This window comes from Phyllobates terribilis, unplaced genomic scaffold (assembly GCF_046119375.1).
Source record: "Phyllobates terribilis strain yellow unplaced genomic scaffold, ASM4611937v1 Scaffold_5__5_contigs__length_657084704, whole genome shotgun sequence".
Classification (NCBI taxonomy): domain Eukaryota; kingdom Metazoa; phylum Chordata; class Amphibia; order Anura; family Dendrobatidae; genus Phyllobates; species Phyllobates terribilis.
The window spans coordinates 138739770-138758103 of record NW_027362765.1 but is presented as its reverse complement, the minus strand read 5'-3'; the positions used below and the strand labels follow the sequence as shown (position 1 = coordinate 138758103).

At 42.7% G+C, this 18334-nt stretch overlaps 1 protein-coding gene across 1 annotated transcript; it reads right to left on the bottom strand.

Moving 5' to 3' along the window:
- Positions 1-587: 587 nt before the first annotated feature.
- OSER1 (oxidative stress responsive serine rich 1) lies at positions 588-18097 on the bottom strand. Its single transcript, XM_073683072.1, has 4 exons — positions 17937-18097; positions 5624-5747; positions 5151-5264; positions 588-2103 (listed from the first exon to the last, which is right to left on the bottom strand). The coding sequence occupies exons 2-4, from the start codon at positions 5698-5700 to the stop codon at positions 1425-1427; spliced, it is 870 nt and encodes a 289-aa protein (XP_073539173.1). The 5' UTR covers positions 5701-5747; positions 17937-18097; the 3' UTR covers positions 588-1424.
- Positions 18098-18334: the final 237 nt, after the last annotated feature.

Here is an 18334-nt window from a genome sequence, read left to right as displayed (position 1 = left end):
CCTAAGTGCATTCAGCGTGGCAGAATATTCCTCATTGCTAACTTCACAGATACCGGCAAAGGTGGCACTCATGCTCTATACTGAATAAATTGAGATGTTTTTAATATTTAGTTTCCCTTTTTAATAATTTGCATATCAGTGACAAATCTATCCATCCTGTGATTTCCACAACTTTTCTTTTTTGGTTTTACAGTTTCACTGTTGAGGAGTCTATAATGGGGTCTGCCATGTTTCCCTTGGGTTTTAGGTATTTTTCATAGCAAGTCTAACAAGTGTGAATAGAGGCCAATACAGAGCTGTATATGGAGGTCTCACCACTCCCTTTGGCCTATGCAGCTCAGTTTTCTCCTCTCAGACACTGTCTAGACCCCTAAACTATTGATAGGTTTTTAGAATACGGGTAAAAAACAAAAAAGAAAGGAAACATGCACGAGAACACAACCCTGATGAAGATGTGAAAAAAAACAAAAAAACAACTGTTGTAAAACAGAAAAGGGGGGCACAAACTTTAACCATTTTCCATGCACTATTCATTTTATCATGTCTTCAAAGAAAATGAGTGAATGACACCATTCAAGACACGGACATAATTTCAATGAATGTTTATTAGCCAACAATAATCTACTGAGCCGTAACTGCAAGCTCAAAAACAATTCAATACATTGGCTGGAACGATCACTGCAACAGGGGCATCGCTTTGCCTTACTTTAAATAGAAGCCGTTCTCACTTCACAATCCTGAGCCTACTTCTCCTATTGTCAAACACACAAAATGTTACCTAACGTGACCGACATTCATGTAACACTGCGATGAACATAAGGATTTCCCATGATACTGCATGAAAAGGTTTTCTTTCAATCTACCCACCCCCGCCCACCACAATCGTATTTTAAGAATTTCAGAATCAGCGCTGGAAATACCCCTCTCCCTCCACTAGAATTTAGCAATATGTGGATATAGCTGCTTCCATGCAACTACTCAGCTGGTGACATCAAGTGTGGCCACTGGCGCAGGAGTATGGCTAACAGAGACATTATGGTATGGCAAAAAGCTAGAATATCATTTAAAGGGAATTATCCAGCTGATTTCACTTCCGCATCAAAAGGTGAGAGGCGCTGCTGATGTGGTGCTTGATGGTCAGGTATCATGAATACATCCTGTTCTAGACCTGGTAAGGTGCAGACAGATGCCAGGTCTGCAGCACCTGACACTTCCCCGAGCGGAAGTGATGAGAGCTGGATAACCCCTTTAAGTGGCTGGTTATTTTTTGATGGGTCTTGGACGTAAGCAAAACATGTACATAATTCAATGATGAGATTTATTGTCCACAAAATAGTGAAGAGTGGAGGTTTAGAGCGTCACAAGGAGATCCCTCAGAGGTGACCCACATGCGTTACTTTTCTCCCATGCATCAAGGTCAGCCATCAGGTATACATCATCTCCGCCATGTGCGACATCTTCTTTGGAATATACAGGTAATATTCCATGTAACCAGCGAGGTCTTCTATAGTTACATCATCAACCGACGCTCTGGCCTGTTCGGAGCAGGAGCGGGGTGACCCGGAGGTGCTGTTTCCGGACGTTTGAGTTCTGTTTTGTAAAGTCTGAGAGTAGTCCTCCTTCACCGTCTTCTCGCATTCTGTAAGCATGTCCCGCAAGCCAGAAAAGGAATACACTTCCATGGTTTGCCAGTTGTCACACTGGCAATCACTACCTTTGCAAGTACATTTTGCAGCTGTGCTGAGCTTAGAAACAGAGTGGAAATCTGTAGGGAGGCTGGCCTTTGTGTTTAAAGTGGGTTCCAGAAGAATGGAGGAATCAGACTTGCCTATTTGAGATGTAGTCTCTGATGATGACACCCCTGAAGGCTCCAGGCCAAATCTTTTATAGCCACTGATGGTAGTGCTGGAAGGATCGCCGACAGCTAGACGGCTGCCGGCAGCTCCTCCTTCCACGGCGTCACAAAGGCTCTTGTGCTTTAGTTGGGAGCTGCACGTGGTCTTTGTGCTGCAGTGTGTAAACTTTGCGGGGTGAAGGACTGGGGATTTTGAGCGTCGTCTTCGTGGTGTTCTTCCTGCTCCCCTAGTGGTTTTTCTTGATGATCTACAAAAAAATAAAAATAAAAAGTTATAAATAAAAATAGTCGGCCATCGTATAAAAATACCTGAACACCCTCCTCGCTCTGCAGATCACTTATATACATCATATGGCCACTTTTAATCCTTTCCCAGAAGCCAGTTTTCTTTTTTGCGTTTGAATTTTTTTTCCTCCTCTTCTTCCAAGAGCCACTTTTTTTATTTTTCCCCATCAACATTGATGTATGATATGGCAGCACAAATCTTCAGGTCGCTATGATTACGGTGTTATCAAACCTTTATAGTTTATTTTTACATAAGCAATGAAAAGAAAATTGATTTATGTTGTCGTATTCCGCGATTCGTGACATTATTTTTCCGTTGATGGAGCTGTATAACGGTGGCTTGATTTTTGAGTGGCGAGTCAAAGTTTATATTAATACTAATATGGGGTACATATAACATTTTGATTGCCTTTTATTGCTTTTTTTTTGCTTAGGAATGTGCGCCAAATTAAGAAATTCTGGCATTTCGGTATTTATTTATCTTTACAGGATTTACAATTTGGATTAATTTTAGATTTTGATAGACCAGACTTTTACAGAGTATGGTCACTAATTTTTCTATTGATGGCTGGTTCTTGGGATAGGCCATCAATATCTGTTTGGTGAAGGAGCAACATCTGGCACCCCCGCCGATCTGCTGTTACCGACATCGGCTGTGTCATAAATTCTCAAATGCTACCTGAAAACAGCAGCTGTGTCAAAAATATAGTTGCCACGGCCAGGAACTACAGAACCATCCGGCCGTGGCCACTATAGAAGTGACGGAGCTGCTGTGTTCTGGCAGCATCCAAAAACTTCCGGCTGGCGCAGCCCCACCAAACAGATATTGATGGCCTATCCTAAGGCTAGGTCATCAAAAAAAAAGTAGTGGCCAACCTCTTTAGGACATATGTGCTTATTTTCTTTTCATAACTTAATAGGGAGAAAGGGGACTGTTTTAAACTTTTATATTAAAAATACAAAATAAAATATTTTATACTATTATTTTCAGAAAACATTTTTTTTTTTGGGGGGGGGGGGGGGGGGGAGTTAGGGGACTTGAACCTGAGATTGTTTGATTGCTTGTTCTATCTACTGCACTATACCTGTATTGCAGTATAATGATAAATTAATGTTCTCCCATGACGCTCATCATAAGGACAGACAGGGGAAACTGCAACCCAAGGCTGCCATGGCAGACAGGGAAAACTGCAACCCAAGGCTGCCATGACAACTCATCGATAAAGGACGCGATTACGGGTTAAGTGCCACCATTAGTGACTGACCGCAGCATTAAAATGGTTAAAGTGCAGCAATCAGAACAAGCTCTGGTCGCTGCAGTTACAAGCAGATGCCAGCTGTGTAACAAATGCTGGGCATGTGTCAGGCTCAACTCCTGAGCTCGCACTATACAGGGGGACCCACCATAGGACATAACTGGATGTCCTATGTTGGAAAGAGGGTTAAACAGCTATTTTTGTCTAATTTTTGCAAGTGTTTTATCTTTTTCATTCTACCATCAAAGAAGCTTGTTTTTAGGAGCATTCATTTTCTCACCATTTATTAGTGGGGAGAGGGGGAGCAGGTTGAATGGGAAACAAAATTGTATTTTAGTTTTTCATAAGGTAAATTGGGCATGAGGTTTTTTTTATTTCAGGAAGGTCTAGTACTAAATCAGATATGCACAGGTCTACCACTAGATAGGGCATCATCAAGTTAACTTCGTACAGGGAGTGAAGGAGATCTCACATCCCCACCATGTAAATAGCAATCAGATAAGCCTACCTATTCGCTATGTATGATCAGGGTCTTGACTACCAAATACAAAACTGGAAAATAAATGGCATGGCTTAGACTGTAAGACTATGTTCACACATGTTGGTTTTTTTTTACGTCACAAATCTGCAGCAAAACTGAAGTGTGGCGGGAAATCAGCTGCGTCAAAAACGCTGATTTTGCTGCTTTTCTTCCACTGTCCTTCTGTCTCTATTTATGCATGTACATAAAGTTCTGTGAAAAAAAAAGAACCCCATTCTATTTTGCCATCAAAAACGCTGATGCAAATTTTGGTGCGTTTTTGATGCGCTTTTGCAGCGTTTTTTTCACCACCCATTACTTCCTATGGGTGAAAAAAAGCTGAAAGAAGTGACATGCTGTATTCTCCAAATACGCAAGCAAGTCACAAATTACACAGCAAAAAAAAAGTGTGTGAAGAGAATTCTGGTTTCTCATTGACTTTGTTGGTACTGCAAAACACGGCTGAAAATTTGCATAAAAATCTGCACAAAAAAGTCTGAAAAACCCGACATTTGTGAACATAGCCTAACAATAACATCCTCGGCAATGAAAGGGTTGCAGAGATTTCACAAATAGTAAAGTGACCTCATTGTACTTCATCATCTCTGGATTATTCAATCTGCAGCTATTCAGACTATGTGCCAGCAACACCAACAAGTTACACAAGCTCTGTGTCCTTATCACAGCACACACGTCGGCCAGACTGGATTATAGTAAAACACTTACACTATTTAGCTAATACACTTGATAATACCTCAATTGTATTTAGTACTAAGCACGGGTTCTGCATAGCCTTTCAGGTAACACGTGAAAAACAATGCTCAGGTATTCGCTTACTAACACAAAGAGTTAATATTTGAGGTTTGGATCCAGGAGAATAGGTGTGTAAGGACATGTGCTCTCAGCCGTATTTATAGGGCGCCCACAGATATACGTGCATGTCCCTTCTTATGCTCGCTGACATCACACAAAGTTGTCAGAATCCACATAAATCTGACAGCCGTTAAAACTCATGACAGGCAACGTTGCATACAAAATTCTAGTTGAAAATGACCAAAATAATTCATCATGGTGGATGGACTTTGCACCAGTCTGAGTTACGCATGTAGAGGTGGTGCTACAGAGACATTACCCCATTTCTCCACATGAGGGCGCACATAAGGCCTGACAGTAACATATAACAGAAGCTGTACAGCCTGTTACCAGCTGTCACTCCGCTTTAGCGCAGTCTTACCCATGCCAACTTTCCTTCAAAGAACCCAACACTTTCGGTTTGACGTCTTCAAGGATTGTTCTCCCGCCTGATCTTGAAACAGAGCCATCTGCTCCACACAGTGATGTTGTGCATCTGCAATACAAAAAGCCTTAGGTTAATGTTTGGATTCTCCGCTACAGCTAAAACAGATTTAGAGAAGGGCAAGTTTTGGAGCACTTGCAGAATAACATCATCCAGGATGCAGTGCATTCTGGGAGTTGTAGTTCTGCAAGGTGGGGACTTCTGATCTTTTACAAATGTCAGTATCAATTTATTATGCTGCACTATCTGTGCAGAGCTCCTCTGTGCTGTTCAGCCACATCTTTAAACCATCTGTATGGCGGTATGACACAGCTTGGTATATTTAGCTGCGCTGTGATGCCTCCAGGGCAAAAGGGACTCCGCTCTGCCCACAACGGGGAAGAAAGCTGTAGAGCGGTGGAATGACGTACCCTTCAGCGTCGACTCGCAGCTTTTTAAACGCACTCTGAAGGTTGTCCTCGTCGCCGTCTTTGGCTTCTGACTCCATCACTGACTCTCGCAGGCAGATGTGAAGGCAAGAACCGCAGTCGAGATCTAGAATATAACAGCAGGGAGGGCGGTGAGACAAAGAAGTCTCTATTTCGTACAGTATCTGCTATAAAATTATTAAAACAATGCCACATCTTGTCCTGCGGCATACACAGATTCGAAGCAGCCGCTGCATGAGATGAACATGTCTCTGTGTTCAGGTCTAGGACATGACAGATGCTGGCGGTCTCGTGAGATGAACCCTTCTAGTTTAAACCAGCGGCAGGAAAGCGTTCTCTTATTGACTGCCTGTTACCCAGAACATTAGGACAAATCAATCTCTAAATGATCATACGGGGACCGATAAATCCAATCATCCCATTAACAACCCAGAAGGAACAGTGCCATCCAAATAGCTGCCGCCATCCAAGTGGATAGAAGTGACAGCTGGTATATCTCCTCCCCTGTCCAAGGGAGCTGTCACCTTCACTTAAGCTACATAGGTTGAAAAATGACTCTGGTCCATCAAGTTCCACCTTTCTCCACCAGTTCTATGGTGCTACATTATTTATACCCCACAATGCCATTTATTGTGAGAAAAACATCCAGACCTTTTAGAAATGTTGTGATTGGGCATTCCACAGTCTGAATGCTTTAACTGTAAAGAACCCTTTCCTATTTTGACATCAGAATAGTCTTTCCTCTACATTTAATGAATATCCCTTGGAATAGGTCATATTCCAGTCCTTTGTATTAATCACATATGTATTTAGGACCCATTAGAATTAGCTGATATTATTTGTGGAAGTTTAGTACGCTGCATTAGCAGTGGCAAATAAATAGGGGGACATGTAATTCATCATCACATGCGTTACATGAAGACCACCTCTATTAAAATTAAAGGAGGTGTTGCTTGTTGCATGTTTTTAATGCATCCAAAACAATGCGCTTTATTGAACACCGATAAATCCGCATTTGTTCACTGAACCATGTGGATTTACCACATTCAATACTTTCTAGTGGTCAAATTTATGTTGCTGAGACTAGCGACTCCACAAGAGAATTGGACATGCTGCGGTCCTGAAAGACGCGCTGCATGTCAGTGTTCATGGGTGATCCGCAGACTCAGATACACGTATAGTGGACATGGGATTTCTAGAGATCCCATCCACTATGCTATAACATCTGGCCACTGCGGGTTTGAAGCTGCATAAACACAGCGTCAAACCCACAGCATTTCCTGATCGTGGGCAAAAACCCTTATAAATTGGTTGAAGTAGTACAATGCAGGATGTGCTGTAAATTTTTTCATAAGAATTTGGGAAAGTTATGAAATGTCCTATATATGTCTGCTCTGTTCCTGATCTAAGGATCTAGGCTTGTAGTTGACACAAATCTGTGCTGCACTAGAGGCAGTGCTGTGGAGTCGGGAGTCAGGGAAATTGAGGAGTCAGAGGTTTGGCTAGCCGACTCCACAGCCCTGACATGGACAGACCTGATCTGTAAGGCTATGTGCCCACGATGCGTTTTTCAAACGTTTACGCTGCGGAATTTCCGCAGCGTAAACGCTTGGGAAATGCTTGGTAAACCTTCCTCCATGGTCTCCAATGCAATTAAGCACTTTCAAGGCCCATGCTGCGGATTTTTCCGCAGCGTTTATGCTGCGCTCAAAAATCCGCAGAATGTCCATTAATTTTGCGGAAGCGCTGCGTTTTCGCCGCCATTGACTTGAATTAGAACGCGCCAATTCCGCAAGACTGCATCTGTACTTGCGTAATTGGCGCGTTCTAATGTGCGGATGGTACCCGGGTGTGGAGGAGAGGAGAGTCTCCCTCCACACCCAGGTACCATAAAAAAAAAAAAAGAATAAAATAAAAAATAAAGATTATATTCACCTTCCGACGGCCCCCGGACTCCTCCTCTTCGCTTGCCGACAGATCGCACAGGACTGAAGGACCTGCGCTGACGTCACAGTCATGTGACGACAGGTCTTTTCAGTACAGAGTACCGCGATCTGCCGGCAGCCAGCACAGGAGCGCAGCAAGTCTCGGGGGCCATCGGAAGGTAAGTATTAGGTTTATTTTTAACCACTCTCTCGGGTCACACTATATAAATCCATGCCGTTTGCATGGATTTATATAGTGTGACCTAGTTGTCACAAGCACTTTCCAAGTGATGCTAATCGCTTGGAAAGAGCTTGTCAACCCGCATGCGGAAATGCCAGTGAAGAAAGCTTCATTTCCACATGTTTCTGGCAGGAAAACGCATGTACAATCTGCATGCGTTTTTTTCTGCCAGGGAGATGCAGAAACGCTCAGGAAAAAATCCTGAGCATTTCTGCATCGTGGGCACATAGCCTAAGAGTAAGACTTTCAAATACTGTCGCAATGCCTAGCTTAAAAGGGGGGTATGTAGCGAAGGAACCTCCTCTACTAGAGTCTAGAGACCATCCTATCGTCTACATTTTACCTACACTGATACATTGCAACAACTCCTCAGCTCAGAGATTGGTGCAGTCCATGTGTACAGCTCACAGGAGATTGTCCAGACTACATACAATGGTATCAAACCTTCAGCTGTGAGATGTATTACAACCCCTGGCAAAAATTATGGAATTACCGGGCTCGGAGGATGTTCATTCAGTTGTTCAATGTTGAAAAAAAGCAGATCACATGCATGGCACAAAACTAAAGTCATTTCAAATGGCAACTTTATGGCTTTAAGAAACATTAAAATAAATCAAGAAAAAAATGTGGTACTCAGTAATTTTTTTTCAGACCAAGCAGAGGGAAAAAAATATGGAATCACCCTTTAAATTTTCATTTCCAAAACTAACACCTACATCAAATTAGATCTGCTCTTAGTCTGCATCTAAAAAGGAGTGATCACACCTTGGAGAGCTGTTGCACCAAGTGGACTGACATGAATCATGGCTCCAACATGAGAGATGTCAATTGAAACAAAGGAGAGGATTATCAAACTCTTAAAAGAAGGTAAATCATCACGCAATGTAGCAAAAGATGTTGGTTGTTCACAGTCAGCCGTGTCTAAAATCTGGACCAAATACAAACAACATGGGAAAGTTGTTAAAGGCAAAACATACTGGTAGACCAAGGAAGACATCAAAGCGTCAAGACCGAAAACTTAAAGCAATATGTCTCCAAAACAGGAAATGCACAACAAAACAAATGAGGAACGAATGGGAGGAAACTGGAGTCAATGTCTGTGACCGAACTGTAAGAAACCGCCTAAAGGAAATGGGATTTACATACAGAAAAGCTAAACATAAGCCATCATTAACACCTAAACAGAAAAAAAGAAGGTTACAATGGGCTAAGGAAAAGCAATCGTGGACTGTGGATGACTGGATGAAAGTCATATTCAGTGATGAATCTGGAACTTTGTTTGGTGCCGTTCCAATGAGATTTATAAAGATGACTGCATGAAGAGAACATGCAAATTTCCACAGTCATTGATGATATGGGGCTGCATGTCAGGTAAAGGCACTGGGGAGATGGCTGTCATTACATCTTCAATAAATGCCCAAGTTTACATTGATATTTTGGACAGTTTTCTTATCCCATCAATTGAAAGGATGTTTGGGGATGATGACATCATTTTTCAAGATGATAATGCATCCTGCCATAGAGCAAAAACTGTGAAAACATTCCTTGAAAGAAGACACATAAGGTCAATTTCATGGCCTGCAAATAGTCCGGATCTCAATCCAATTGAAAATCTTTGGTGGAAGTTGAAGAAAATGGTCCATGACAAGGCTCCAACCTGCAAAGCTGATCTGGCAACAGCAATCAGAGAAAGTTGGAGCCAGATTGATGAAGAGTACTGTTTGTCACTCATTAAGTCCATGCCTCAGAGACTGCAAGCTGTTATTAAAGCCAGAGGTGGTGCAACAAAATACTAGTGATGTATTGGAGTGTTCTTTTGTGTGTTTGTTTTTCATGATTCCATAATTTTTTCCTCAGAATTGAGTGATTCCATAATTTTTTTCCCTCTGCTTGGTCTGAAAAAAAATTACCCTTACTCAGTACCACATTTTTTATCTTGATTTCTTTTAGTGTTTCTTAAAGCCCTAAAGTTGCCATTTGAAATTACTTTAGTTTTGTGCCATGCCTGTGATCTGCTTTTTTTTCCAACAACATTAAGCAACTGAATGAACATCCTCCGAGCCCGGTGATTCCATAATTTTTGCCAGGGGTTGTAGGTATTCGGGTACGTGTACATGTTCAGTTTTGGCATCAGAAAAATATGCTTCAAATACTGATGTGTTGGCAGGAGAAAATGGAGCATAAAATACGCAAGGTTCTGACGTGGGGTTTTTTGCAACGTTTTTCCCATTCTTTAGGATAGGTGGAAAACACCGCAAAAAATGCTTAAAGAATTTACATGCTGCAGATATGAAACGGCTTCAAAACATGTGCATGAGACTTCTCATTCACTTTGCTGGCACTTAGGTTTTGTGACAAATCTGTGCATAAAAAAACATGACATTTTTGAGGCGTAAATTATGATGCATTTGTTGGGCCACGCTCATTGACGCCTACCCCCTCGTTTAGCTCTGTCTACTTTTATCCCTTTACCGCCTAAGCCAATTTTAATTTTTTGAGCTTTAGGCTATGTGCCCACGATGCAGAAATGAAGCAGAAAATTTCTGCAGCATTTCTGCATCTCCCTGGCAGAAAAAACGCATGCAGATTGTGCATGCGTTTTTCCTGCAGAATACATGCGGATCCACATGCGGATTCACTTGCGTTTCCGCATGCAGATTGACAAGCACTTTCCAGGCGATAGCATCACTTGGAAAGTGCTTGACAACTAGGTCACACTGTATAAATCCATGCAAACAGCATGGATTTATACAGTGTGAACCGTAAAAATTAAAAAAAATAAAGCTATACTCACCCCCGAGGCCCCGGCGTGGCTGCAGCGCTGCTTCCTGGCTGCCGGCATATCGCGAGACAGAGCGGTGAAGGGCCTGCGGTCACATGACTGTGACGTCACCGCAGGTCCTCAAGCGATGCCGGCATTCAGAGAGAAGCCGCCGGACAGGTGAATATAAACTTTATTTGTTATTTTATTCTTTATTTACAGGTAGAATGGTACCCAGGTCTGGATGAGAGTCTCCTCTCCTCCAGAACTGGGTACCATCCGCACATAGAGACGCATAGAAGCCGCTTGTAAAAATTTACAGTCGTGGTTTCTATGCGTCTCAATGCAAGTCAATGGCGGGAGTTCCGCTGCGCTTCCGCAAAATTAAATGACATGCTGCGGATTTTTGTACGCAGCATAAAAGCTGCGGAAAAATCCGCAGCATGTGCATAGAACATGCGGAATCCCCTTGGGGGCGGATTACCTAGCGTTTCACAAGCGTTTATGCTGCGGAAATTCCGCAGCATAAACGCTTGAAAAACGCTACGTGGGCACTCAGCCTTAGTTTTTTTCCTTCTCTTCTCCTGGGAGCTATAACTATTTCTTATTTTGTTCGATTGAGCAGTACACTGGCTAATTTTTATGTGTTGCAATCTGACGTTTTGGGTACATAAAATATTTGGATAGCTTTTCATTCCATTTTTTTTTTATTTTAGTGGTATGACAAAAAAAAAAAAAAAAAAAAAAGACAATTCTGATATTTTTTTCTTAATGGAACTTAATATACAGGTTAAATAATTTCATATTGCAGTTGGTCTGACGGATGTGTTTCTTTTCTAATGTCACTGTTTCTACTGGGGCGGCAGCAATTCAAATAGGGTGTTTTTTTCCATAAACTTTTTTTTTTCCTAGTAGCCTTTTAGGGGACTTGAACCTGTGATCAGGTGTTCTATACAATGTATTACACAGTATATAGCTAAAATTACGGTCTCCTATGAAGCCAAGACCATTGTATTGGACGCTTTAAACGCTGCTGTCTAAAAGAGGCATGCAAGTCGTTAACAGCAGCAATCAGAACCAAAGTCCGATCACTGCAGTTAAATGCAGATGCTAACTCGGTAAGGTGCAGGCTCCGATCCTGATCCTACTTGCGCCTTACATAAATAGCAGACGTTAGGATAAAGTAAAACAAAAAAAAAAAAAATTGGTAGGCTGTGGGTAAAAATATCAAAAGTAGCAAAAATTTAACAAAAGGCTTTTTGCCACCAACTGATAAATTCACCCTACAGTTGCAAAAAGTAAGTCTTTTCAGCTTACAATATTTACATAAAATCGGAAGACCTCTTTATACAGATCACTGACGCACACGGCATCGGCAGTACACATTCCTACACTACTATGCACCACTTGCTTTTTTCTGAAATAGCAGGAAAGTCAGTGAGTCACGGCTGTAAATGTACAGCTTTCATTAGGTAATCCTCATTATGGTTATGTAACTAGAAATACTCCTCGCCGATTCATCCATGACAAAGCCGAACGCTTCATCAGACACATTTACATCTCCACATAGTGAGCACCTGCTTATTGACGGGCTTTCTCATTATAAACATTGGACACATACCAGTAGCATATGTATCAGTGTCTGACCAGCGGGGGTACAACCACTAGATCAAGGCACTAGGGAGATGCCCTGCTATCTCCTAATGCAGGAGTCCCCAACATGTGGCTAGTGGCCCATGGTGTGTGGCTTGCGCATGTCTGCCAGCTGGGAGCAAACAGCTACAAAAAAAACAAAAAAAAGTCTCCAGATGGTGTCCTTTGCGAGTAACCCCGTGCAGAGGAACAGATTGGGATGTGCAAATACTGGCAGGAATATATGTATATGGTAAGCTGGATAGAGTGATACTGCCAGTTAAAGGGATGCTTAAAGCTGGGGGAATAATGAGGGAAAGGAACCACTAGATGTATACTGCTGATAATCAAGGGGGGATACAAGGTCTTAGTGTACTTTCTGTGGTGAAGCTTTGGCTGTCATTATACCGGTAACATGGAGCTATGGGTTCATCTAGGTGGGGGAGAGTACTGGATGTAACTTGTCAGGGGGCTCTGTATGTGGTTCATGACCATTTCTCAGAGTTGAATGTTGCTCTTAAGATAAGGCTGGAGACCACTGTCTTAATGGATGTTCTAGCTTTTTCTATGTAGCCACACTGAATCAGAACAATCAATTTTGGACAAAGTGGAGAAGCACATTTCTATCACAGCTGCCACGTCCATCTCGCAATCAGACTGTTTAAGCAGTTGCCCCAAAATGGACAACTCAACTCAATTTATGGACAATTCCTCTAGAATCAACCTGCACATTCAGAGTTTGCAGAGCCTGGTGCATTAGGGACACTGGGCAGTGCCTGGCAAACATCCTAGTGCCAGTGCTAAGATTTCTATTTTTTTTGGGGTGGCCTGAAAATTCAGGTGTCCAGATCAGGGACATTGAGATAGTACTGTGCAATTACCCGTATAATAAGTCTTGGAACAACGACAGTATTTGCCCGCAGTATTCATTAACACGTCAGTGAGGGCAGTTTTAGTGAGTGTAATTGCAGCTTTTGTTGGGGACCGCGTAGCTTAATTCAGCTGAGGAGTCAGAGTCATCTGTTGCCACAAACTAATCAGGTGAGTCGGCCGTACGCTCATCCTGTCATGTGTCCATACACACAAGTTATCCAGGAGAGGGCAGTATACCTCACTTCTTCTTATATACAAGTTTTTATTGAGTTTATTGCTTTCTTGTACTTTTCAAAATGCAAGGACAAGTCAGGCAAATCCGCATTTTATATATATTACACACATAAATAATAAAAAAAATCAAAAACTGATTTTGGCATCAAACTTTAGAAGGTACTCCAACCATAAGAAGTTATTGCCTATCCTCTGAATAGCAAATGAATGCTAAAGATCCCACATAAATCAGCAGGGCACTCTGCTACCTCCATAAGCGCCATACACTTTGAATAGTCATTTAGAAAGCATGCTTGGCAGCCATATTGCAGCGGGGAGGGCTGGTGACCTCCCACCAAATTAGTATTTATGAACTCCCCAGTGGAAAGATAACTGCCTACGGCTAAAGCATCACCCCAATCTTTAAATACATTTAAACTCTACTCTCCTTACTGTGCTTGCAGTCATTGAATGTGAACACTAATTATGTACATGCAAGGACTAAAAACCTGTCCTGATCACGTGCTCCACAGATCTTTAAGGGTAAAGGCCACAAGGAGTGGCTTCCAAGGCAGCCAAAAACCCTGCGCTGTGCAGACTGATCATTAGTGGCCATGCTGAATTCACACGCCCCAGTAAGCTTCCAGTTTCATTTACTTTACTAGTAAGGCCTCACTCACACTTTAAGACATAACCCTGAAATGTGGATAGCTGCTTACTCATATTTATTAGGAAAGCAGAAAGAGAATCCAAAGTTCAGTCCTGGGTTACAAGATCACTGAACAAACGTGGTGGACTCTCACATACATCAGACTCCTGCATACAGCTATATTGAAGATGACAGAAAACTAACAGATTTTTTCCAATGGCCCTAACTGGAATACGATTGTCCGCTGCATACATGGTCTACTGAATTTACAGGGATCTACCCATTCCCAATAAACAAGTGAGCCTGCAAGGGATACATATTGTGTTAGTACCTGCAAAGTTTGCAGCACCATCTCTGGCTACAGCTGCACAAGACGTCACCCGAAGAGTCCCGCTTGGTATTACCGTTGTTTGGCTGTAGATGATGTAAATGAGTTCCTTACAGGAGAAAGAACGGACCTTTAACTAAAAGCCTATACCATATGTATATTAGACGACCTCAAGACTGATGGTACCACATAGTGAGGTCTATGGCCCTTTAGTGCCTGCAGGAGTGACGCGGAAGCTGAATCATGCCCAAAAGTCACATACGGCCAGCTCCCATCATCTCATATGCACAGAAAGGGCAGCACGGTGGATCAGTGGTTAGCACTGAAGCGCTGGGGTCCTGGGTTCAAATCCCACCAAGGACAATATCTGTAAGGAGTTTGTATGTTCCACATACGTGGGTTTCCTCTCACACTGCAAAGACATACTGATAGGAAATGTAGATTGTGAGCCCCAATAGGGACAGTGCCAATAATGTCTGTAAAGCACTGTGGACTTAATGGTGCTATATAAGTGAGTAAAGTAAATAAATAAAGCCCACATCTCATATGCACGGACATGTGCCTTGCAGCAGGGCTGTGGAGTCGGAGTCAGAGCCCATTTTGGTGGAGTCGGAATTGGTATAAAATAGAAGAACTCCGACTCCTAAAATATATAATAAATTGGGTACAGTAGTTCAATGCAGTTTATGGGGAATATTTTTTCATAAGAATTTTGGAAAGTTATGAAATGTCCTATAAAGATCTGACATATTCCTGATCTAAGGGTCTAGACTTTTAGCTGAGATTAATCTGTGCTACAGTAAATTTATCACTTAAACATGAGCCATGGATGAGGGCGTCGTGGAGTCATGGAAAGTGAGGAATCAGAGGTTTGGCTTACCGACTCCACAGCCCTGCCTTTTTGGATGTATGAGATGACGGGGGCTGGTCGTACATGTCCATGCCTTTTTGGATATATGAGATGACGGGGGCTGGTCGTACATGTCCATGCCTTTTTGGATATATGAGATGACGGGGGCTGGTCGTACATGTCCATGCCTTTTTGGATATATGAGATGACGGGGGCTGGTCGTACATGTCCATGCCTTTTTGGATATATGAGATGACGGGGGCTGGTCGTACATGTCCATGCCTTTTTGGATATATGAGATGACGGGAGCTGGTCGTACATGTCCATGCCTTTTTGGATATATGAGATGACGGGGGCTGGTCGTACATGTCCATGCCTTTTTTGATATATGAGATGACGGGAGCTGGTCGTACATGTCCATGCCTTTTTGGATATATGAGAATGCGGGGGCTGGTCGTATGTATTTCAGGGCTGTGGAGTCGGTAAGCCAAACCTCCGACTCAGCCTCACTACTGAGCATGTACATAAAGTGTAGCACAGATTCATCTCAACTAACAGCCGAGATCCTTACATCAGGAACAGAACAGACATTTATAGGACATTTCATAACTTTCCCAAATTCTTATGAAAAAAAAATTACAGCACAAACTGCATTGTACTAATGAACCCAATTTATTATATATTTTAGGAGTCGGAGTCAGTCCATTTTATACCAACTCCGAATCCACAGCCCTGCTCCAATAGCATGAGCCCCACTATATACAGTATGAGCCCAACATAGCCTTACTATATGATGAAATGTCTCACACACTGATAGGTGGAAGATGGCGCCGACGGCCATGTCCTCCACCAATGTATTCACTGCTGTCTACATCCTGAGGATGCATATAGCAGTGACAGAAAGCGGGGGAGGGCATGGTGCAGCCAATGGGCCACTGTTTCAGCCCTTTGGCTGTCTCGATTCGCGAGCCGGACATGGCCAGCAGGCTATACCCTCCAGAGGGCAGCGATCCATTGACTGGTCATGGTCACAATCTACTTCTCGCTTACACCACAGGACAAGTGACCGGTAGTGCACCGGAACAGAAAGTTACTAATCTCTATATAACCATGGAGTGCAGATCCGGGGTTGTCACCCACAGGCCGTGTACTCTGTAGCTAAGCAGCAGGCCTAAGGGATCAATCATTACTAAATCTGACAGGTTCCAGTTTTACTGAGGTTTCCCCAAGGGCTAATTCACACTAATTCAAGTGGCCATTTTTTATCTGCAAGTCTCAGGACCCAAACTCTCAGCCTAATATATACCTATACTTACACTAAGGTTGTGTGAATTATTTAATCTCCCCTTGAGTATAGACCATCGATAAAGTAGTGGCTATTTTAGTGGTTATAATTAGTTCCTGGCAGGGGGGGGGAGCAGAACAGCTGGGTCAGAAGTTGAAGAGGGGGGTGGAACTGGGCTGCCACACTTTGCAGTGATGTAGAATTGTAGTTGTAATGATGACTCATGCAGGGAAAAGAGACTTCCTGTTTTTACAGATCTTAGAAAGATTTAGCTAGAGTGTTTTTAATCACGTGCTGTCAGAAGAAGAATTTACTGTGTAGAAAGGCAAAATGACAGTGCTATATAATATGATGACTGCAATATAATAAAGAGGATAAAAACTGAGCTGGGCTGTCAATTTCTGACAACGGTGTTTAAATGGAGCGCGCGCCAGTGCTCAGGTATACCAGCTCCCATTGGTGTCCCCTGATGCAATCGCAGAATGCCGATGGGCAGGCTACTAGACTGAAGGCCCCCATTGCTGCCATCTTGCTACTCCTCTGAAGCTCAGCTATGTGCAGGGCTTCAAAGGAGACCGTGATTTACACCTTATACTGCGGCAAAATATAGTATATGCAATCGCAGACTAAAAAAAAAAAGTGAAAAAAAAATGTAAAAAATAAAGTTTTTCAAAATATACATGTTCAAATTACCAACCATAAAAATATAGGAAAAAAAAAATTGTATCGCCACATCTGTAAAAGTCTTATCAAAATATAAAATCAATTAACACGATTGGTAAACGCCATAACGAGAAAAATAAAGTTAAAAACGTCAAAATTTTGGTCACTGCTCCTCCCTATAAAAAAAAAAAAAAAAAAAAAACAGATCAAACTGTCTTATCAATAAAACAGTCTGCTAGTCACGCAAACAAGCAGCCCCTCTCCCAGCTCAATCAACCCGATCCGGGTCTCAGAATATGGCGACAAAACAAAAATATTTTTCATAACTTTCTGAATTTTTTATCACCGCTTTAATGACAAAAAAGATCTATATAAGTGTGGCATCTCCTAAATTGGACTGACCTGGAGAATCAGGAGTCAGAGTTATTTTTACCATAAAATGGGTAAAAGCAAACCCCAACAATCAGCATGAGCTAACTGCACTTTTTCACAGTTTCATCCCATTTGGATTCACCCTCCCCCCATTTTCCAGTACATAGTGTGTACAACTCGTCCCGCGAAAACAAGCCCTCATACGGCTATATGGACGGAAAAATAAAAAAGTTATGGCTCCTGGAAGAAGGGGAGGACAGCACGAGAGCAAAAAAACAAACTGGCTGCGAAGGGTTAAGGGTATAATCATAATGGATTTCTAATAAAAAGCCAGCAGCAATATCCTGCCCCCACGAGAAGCAGTGACCCTATGCGGCACCAGACTCAGGGGCCCGAGAGAGCAGGACCCCTGAACTCCCCTCAGGCACACCCACACTAACCCCCGACCCCAGGCCCTTAGAAATGGCCAGTCTTCCCGCGCTTTTATCAGCCACCCCACTTACCATGAGGGCCTGCTGCCTCTATCCGTCCACGTTCTCTCCGGTGACCGTGAGGCAAACACCGAGCACCGACCTCGTCGGAGACTCCTTGTTTGCGCAGAACACCCGGCGGTGACTCTGCAACACTACTGCCAATGACGTCATCAGCCTGCGGCCATAGAGACGTGACAAAACACAGGCTAGAGCGCCGAGCGGTGGAGTTACTCGCGTATCAGGTCATGTGACTGGCTTGCGTGTCAGGCCTCGATCTTCGGTGGAACGCATGGAGTATGCGCCATATTGCTGTTATTTACATTGGAAAGTGGCCATTTTTAAGATTTGACAGCATAGTATTCGGTTATTTTCTGCAAGATGTTGCTCCGTGTGACGTATCAATGTTGTGTCTAGGATATTTTTGGTGA

Coding starts and splice junctions, on each gene's coding strand:
- OSER1 (XM_073683072.1), bottom strand. CDS start 5,700: ATGGAGTCAGAAGCCAAAGACGGCGACGAGGACAACCTTCAGAGTGCG. Junction 5,265..5,623: donor CTGCGAGTCGACGCTGAAGG/GTACGTCATTCC, acceptor TTTGTATTGCAG/ATGCACAACATCACTGTGTG. Junction 2,104..5,150: donor TTGAAGGAAAGTTGGCATGG/GTAAGACTGCGC, acceptor ATTTTTTTGTAG/ATCATCAAGAAAAACCACTA.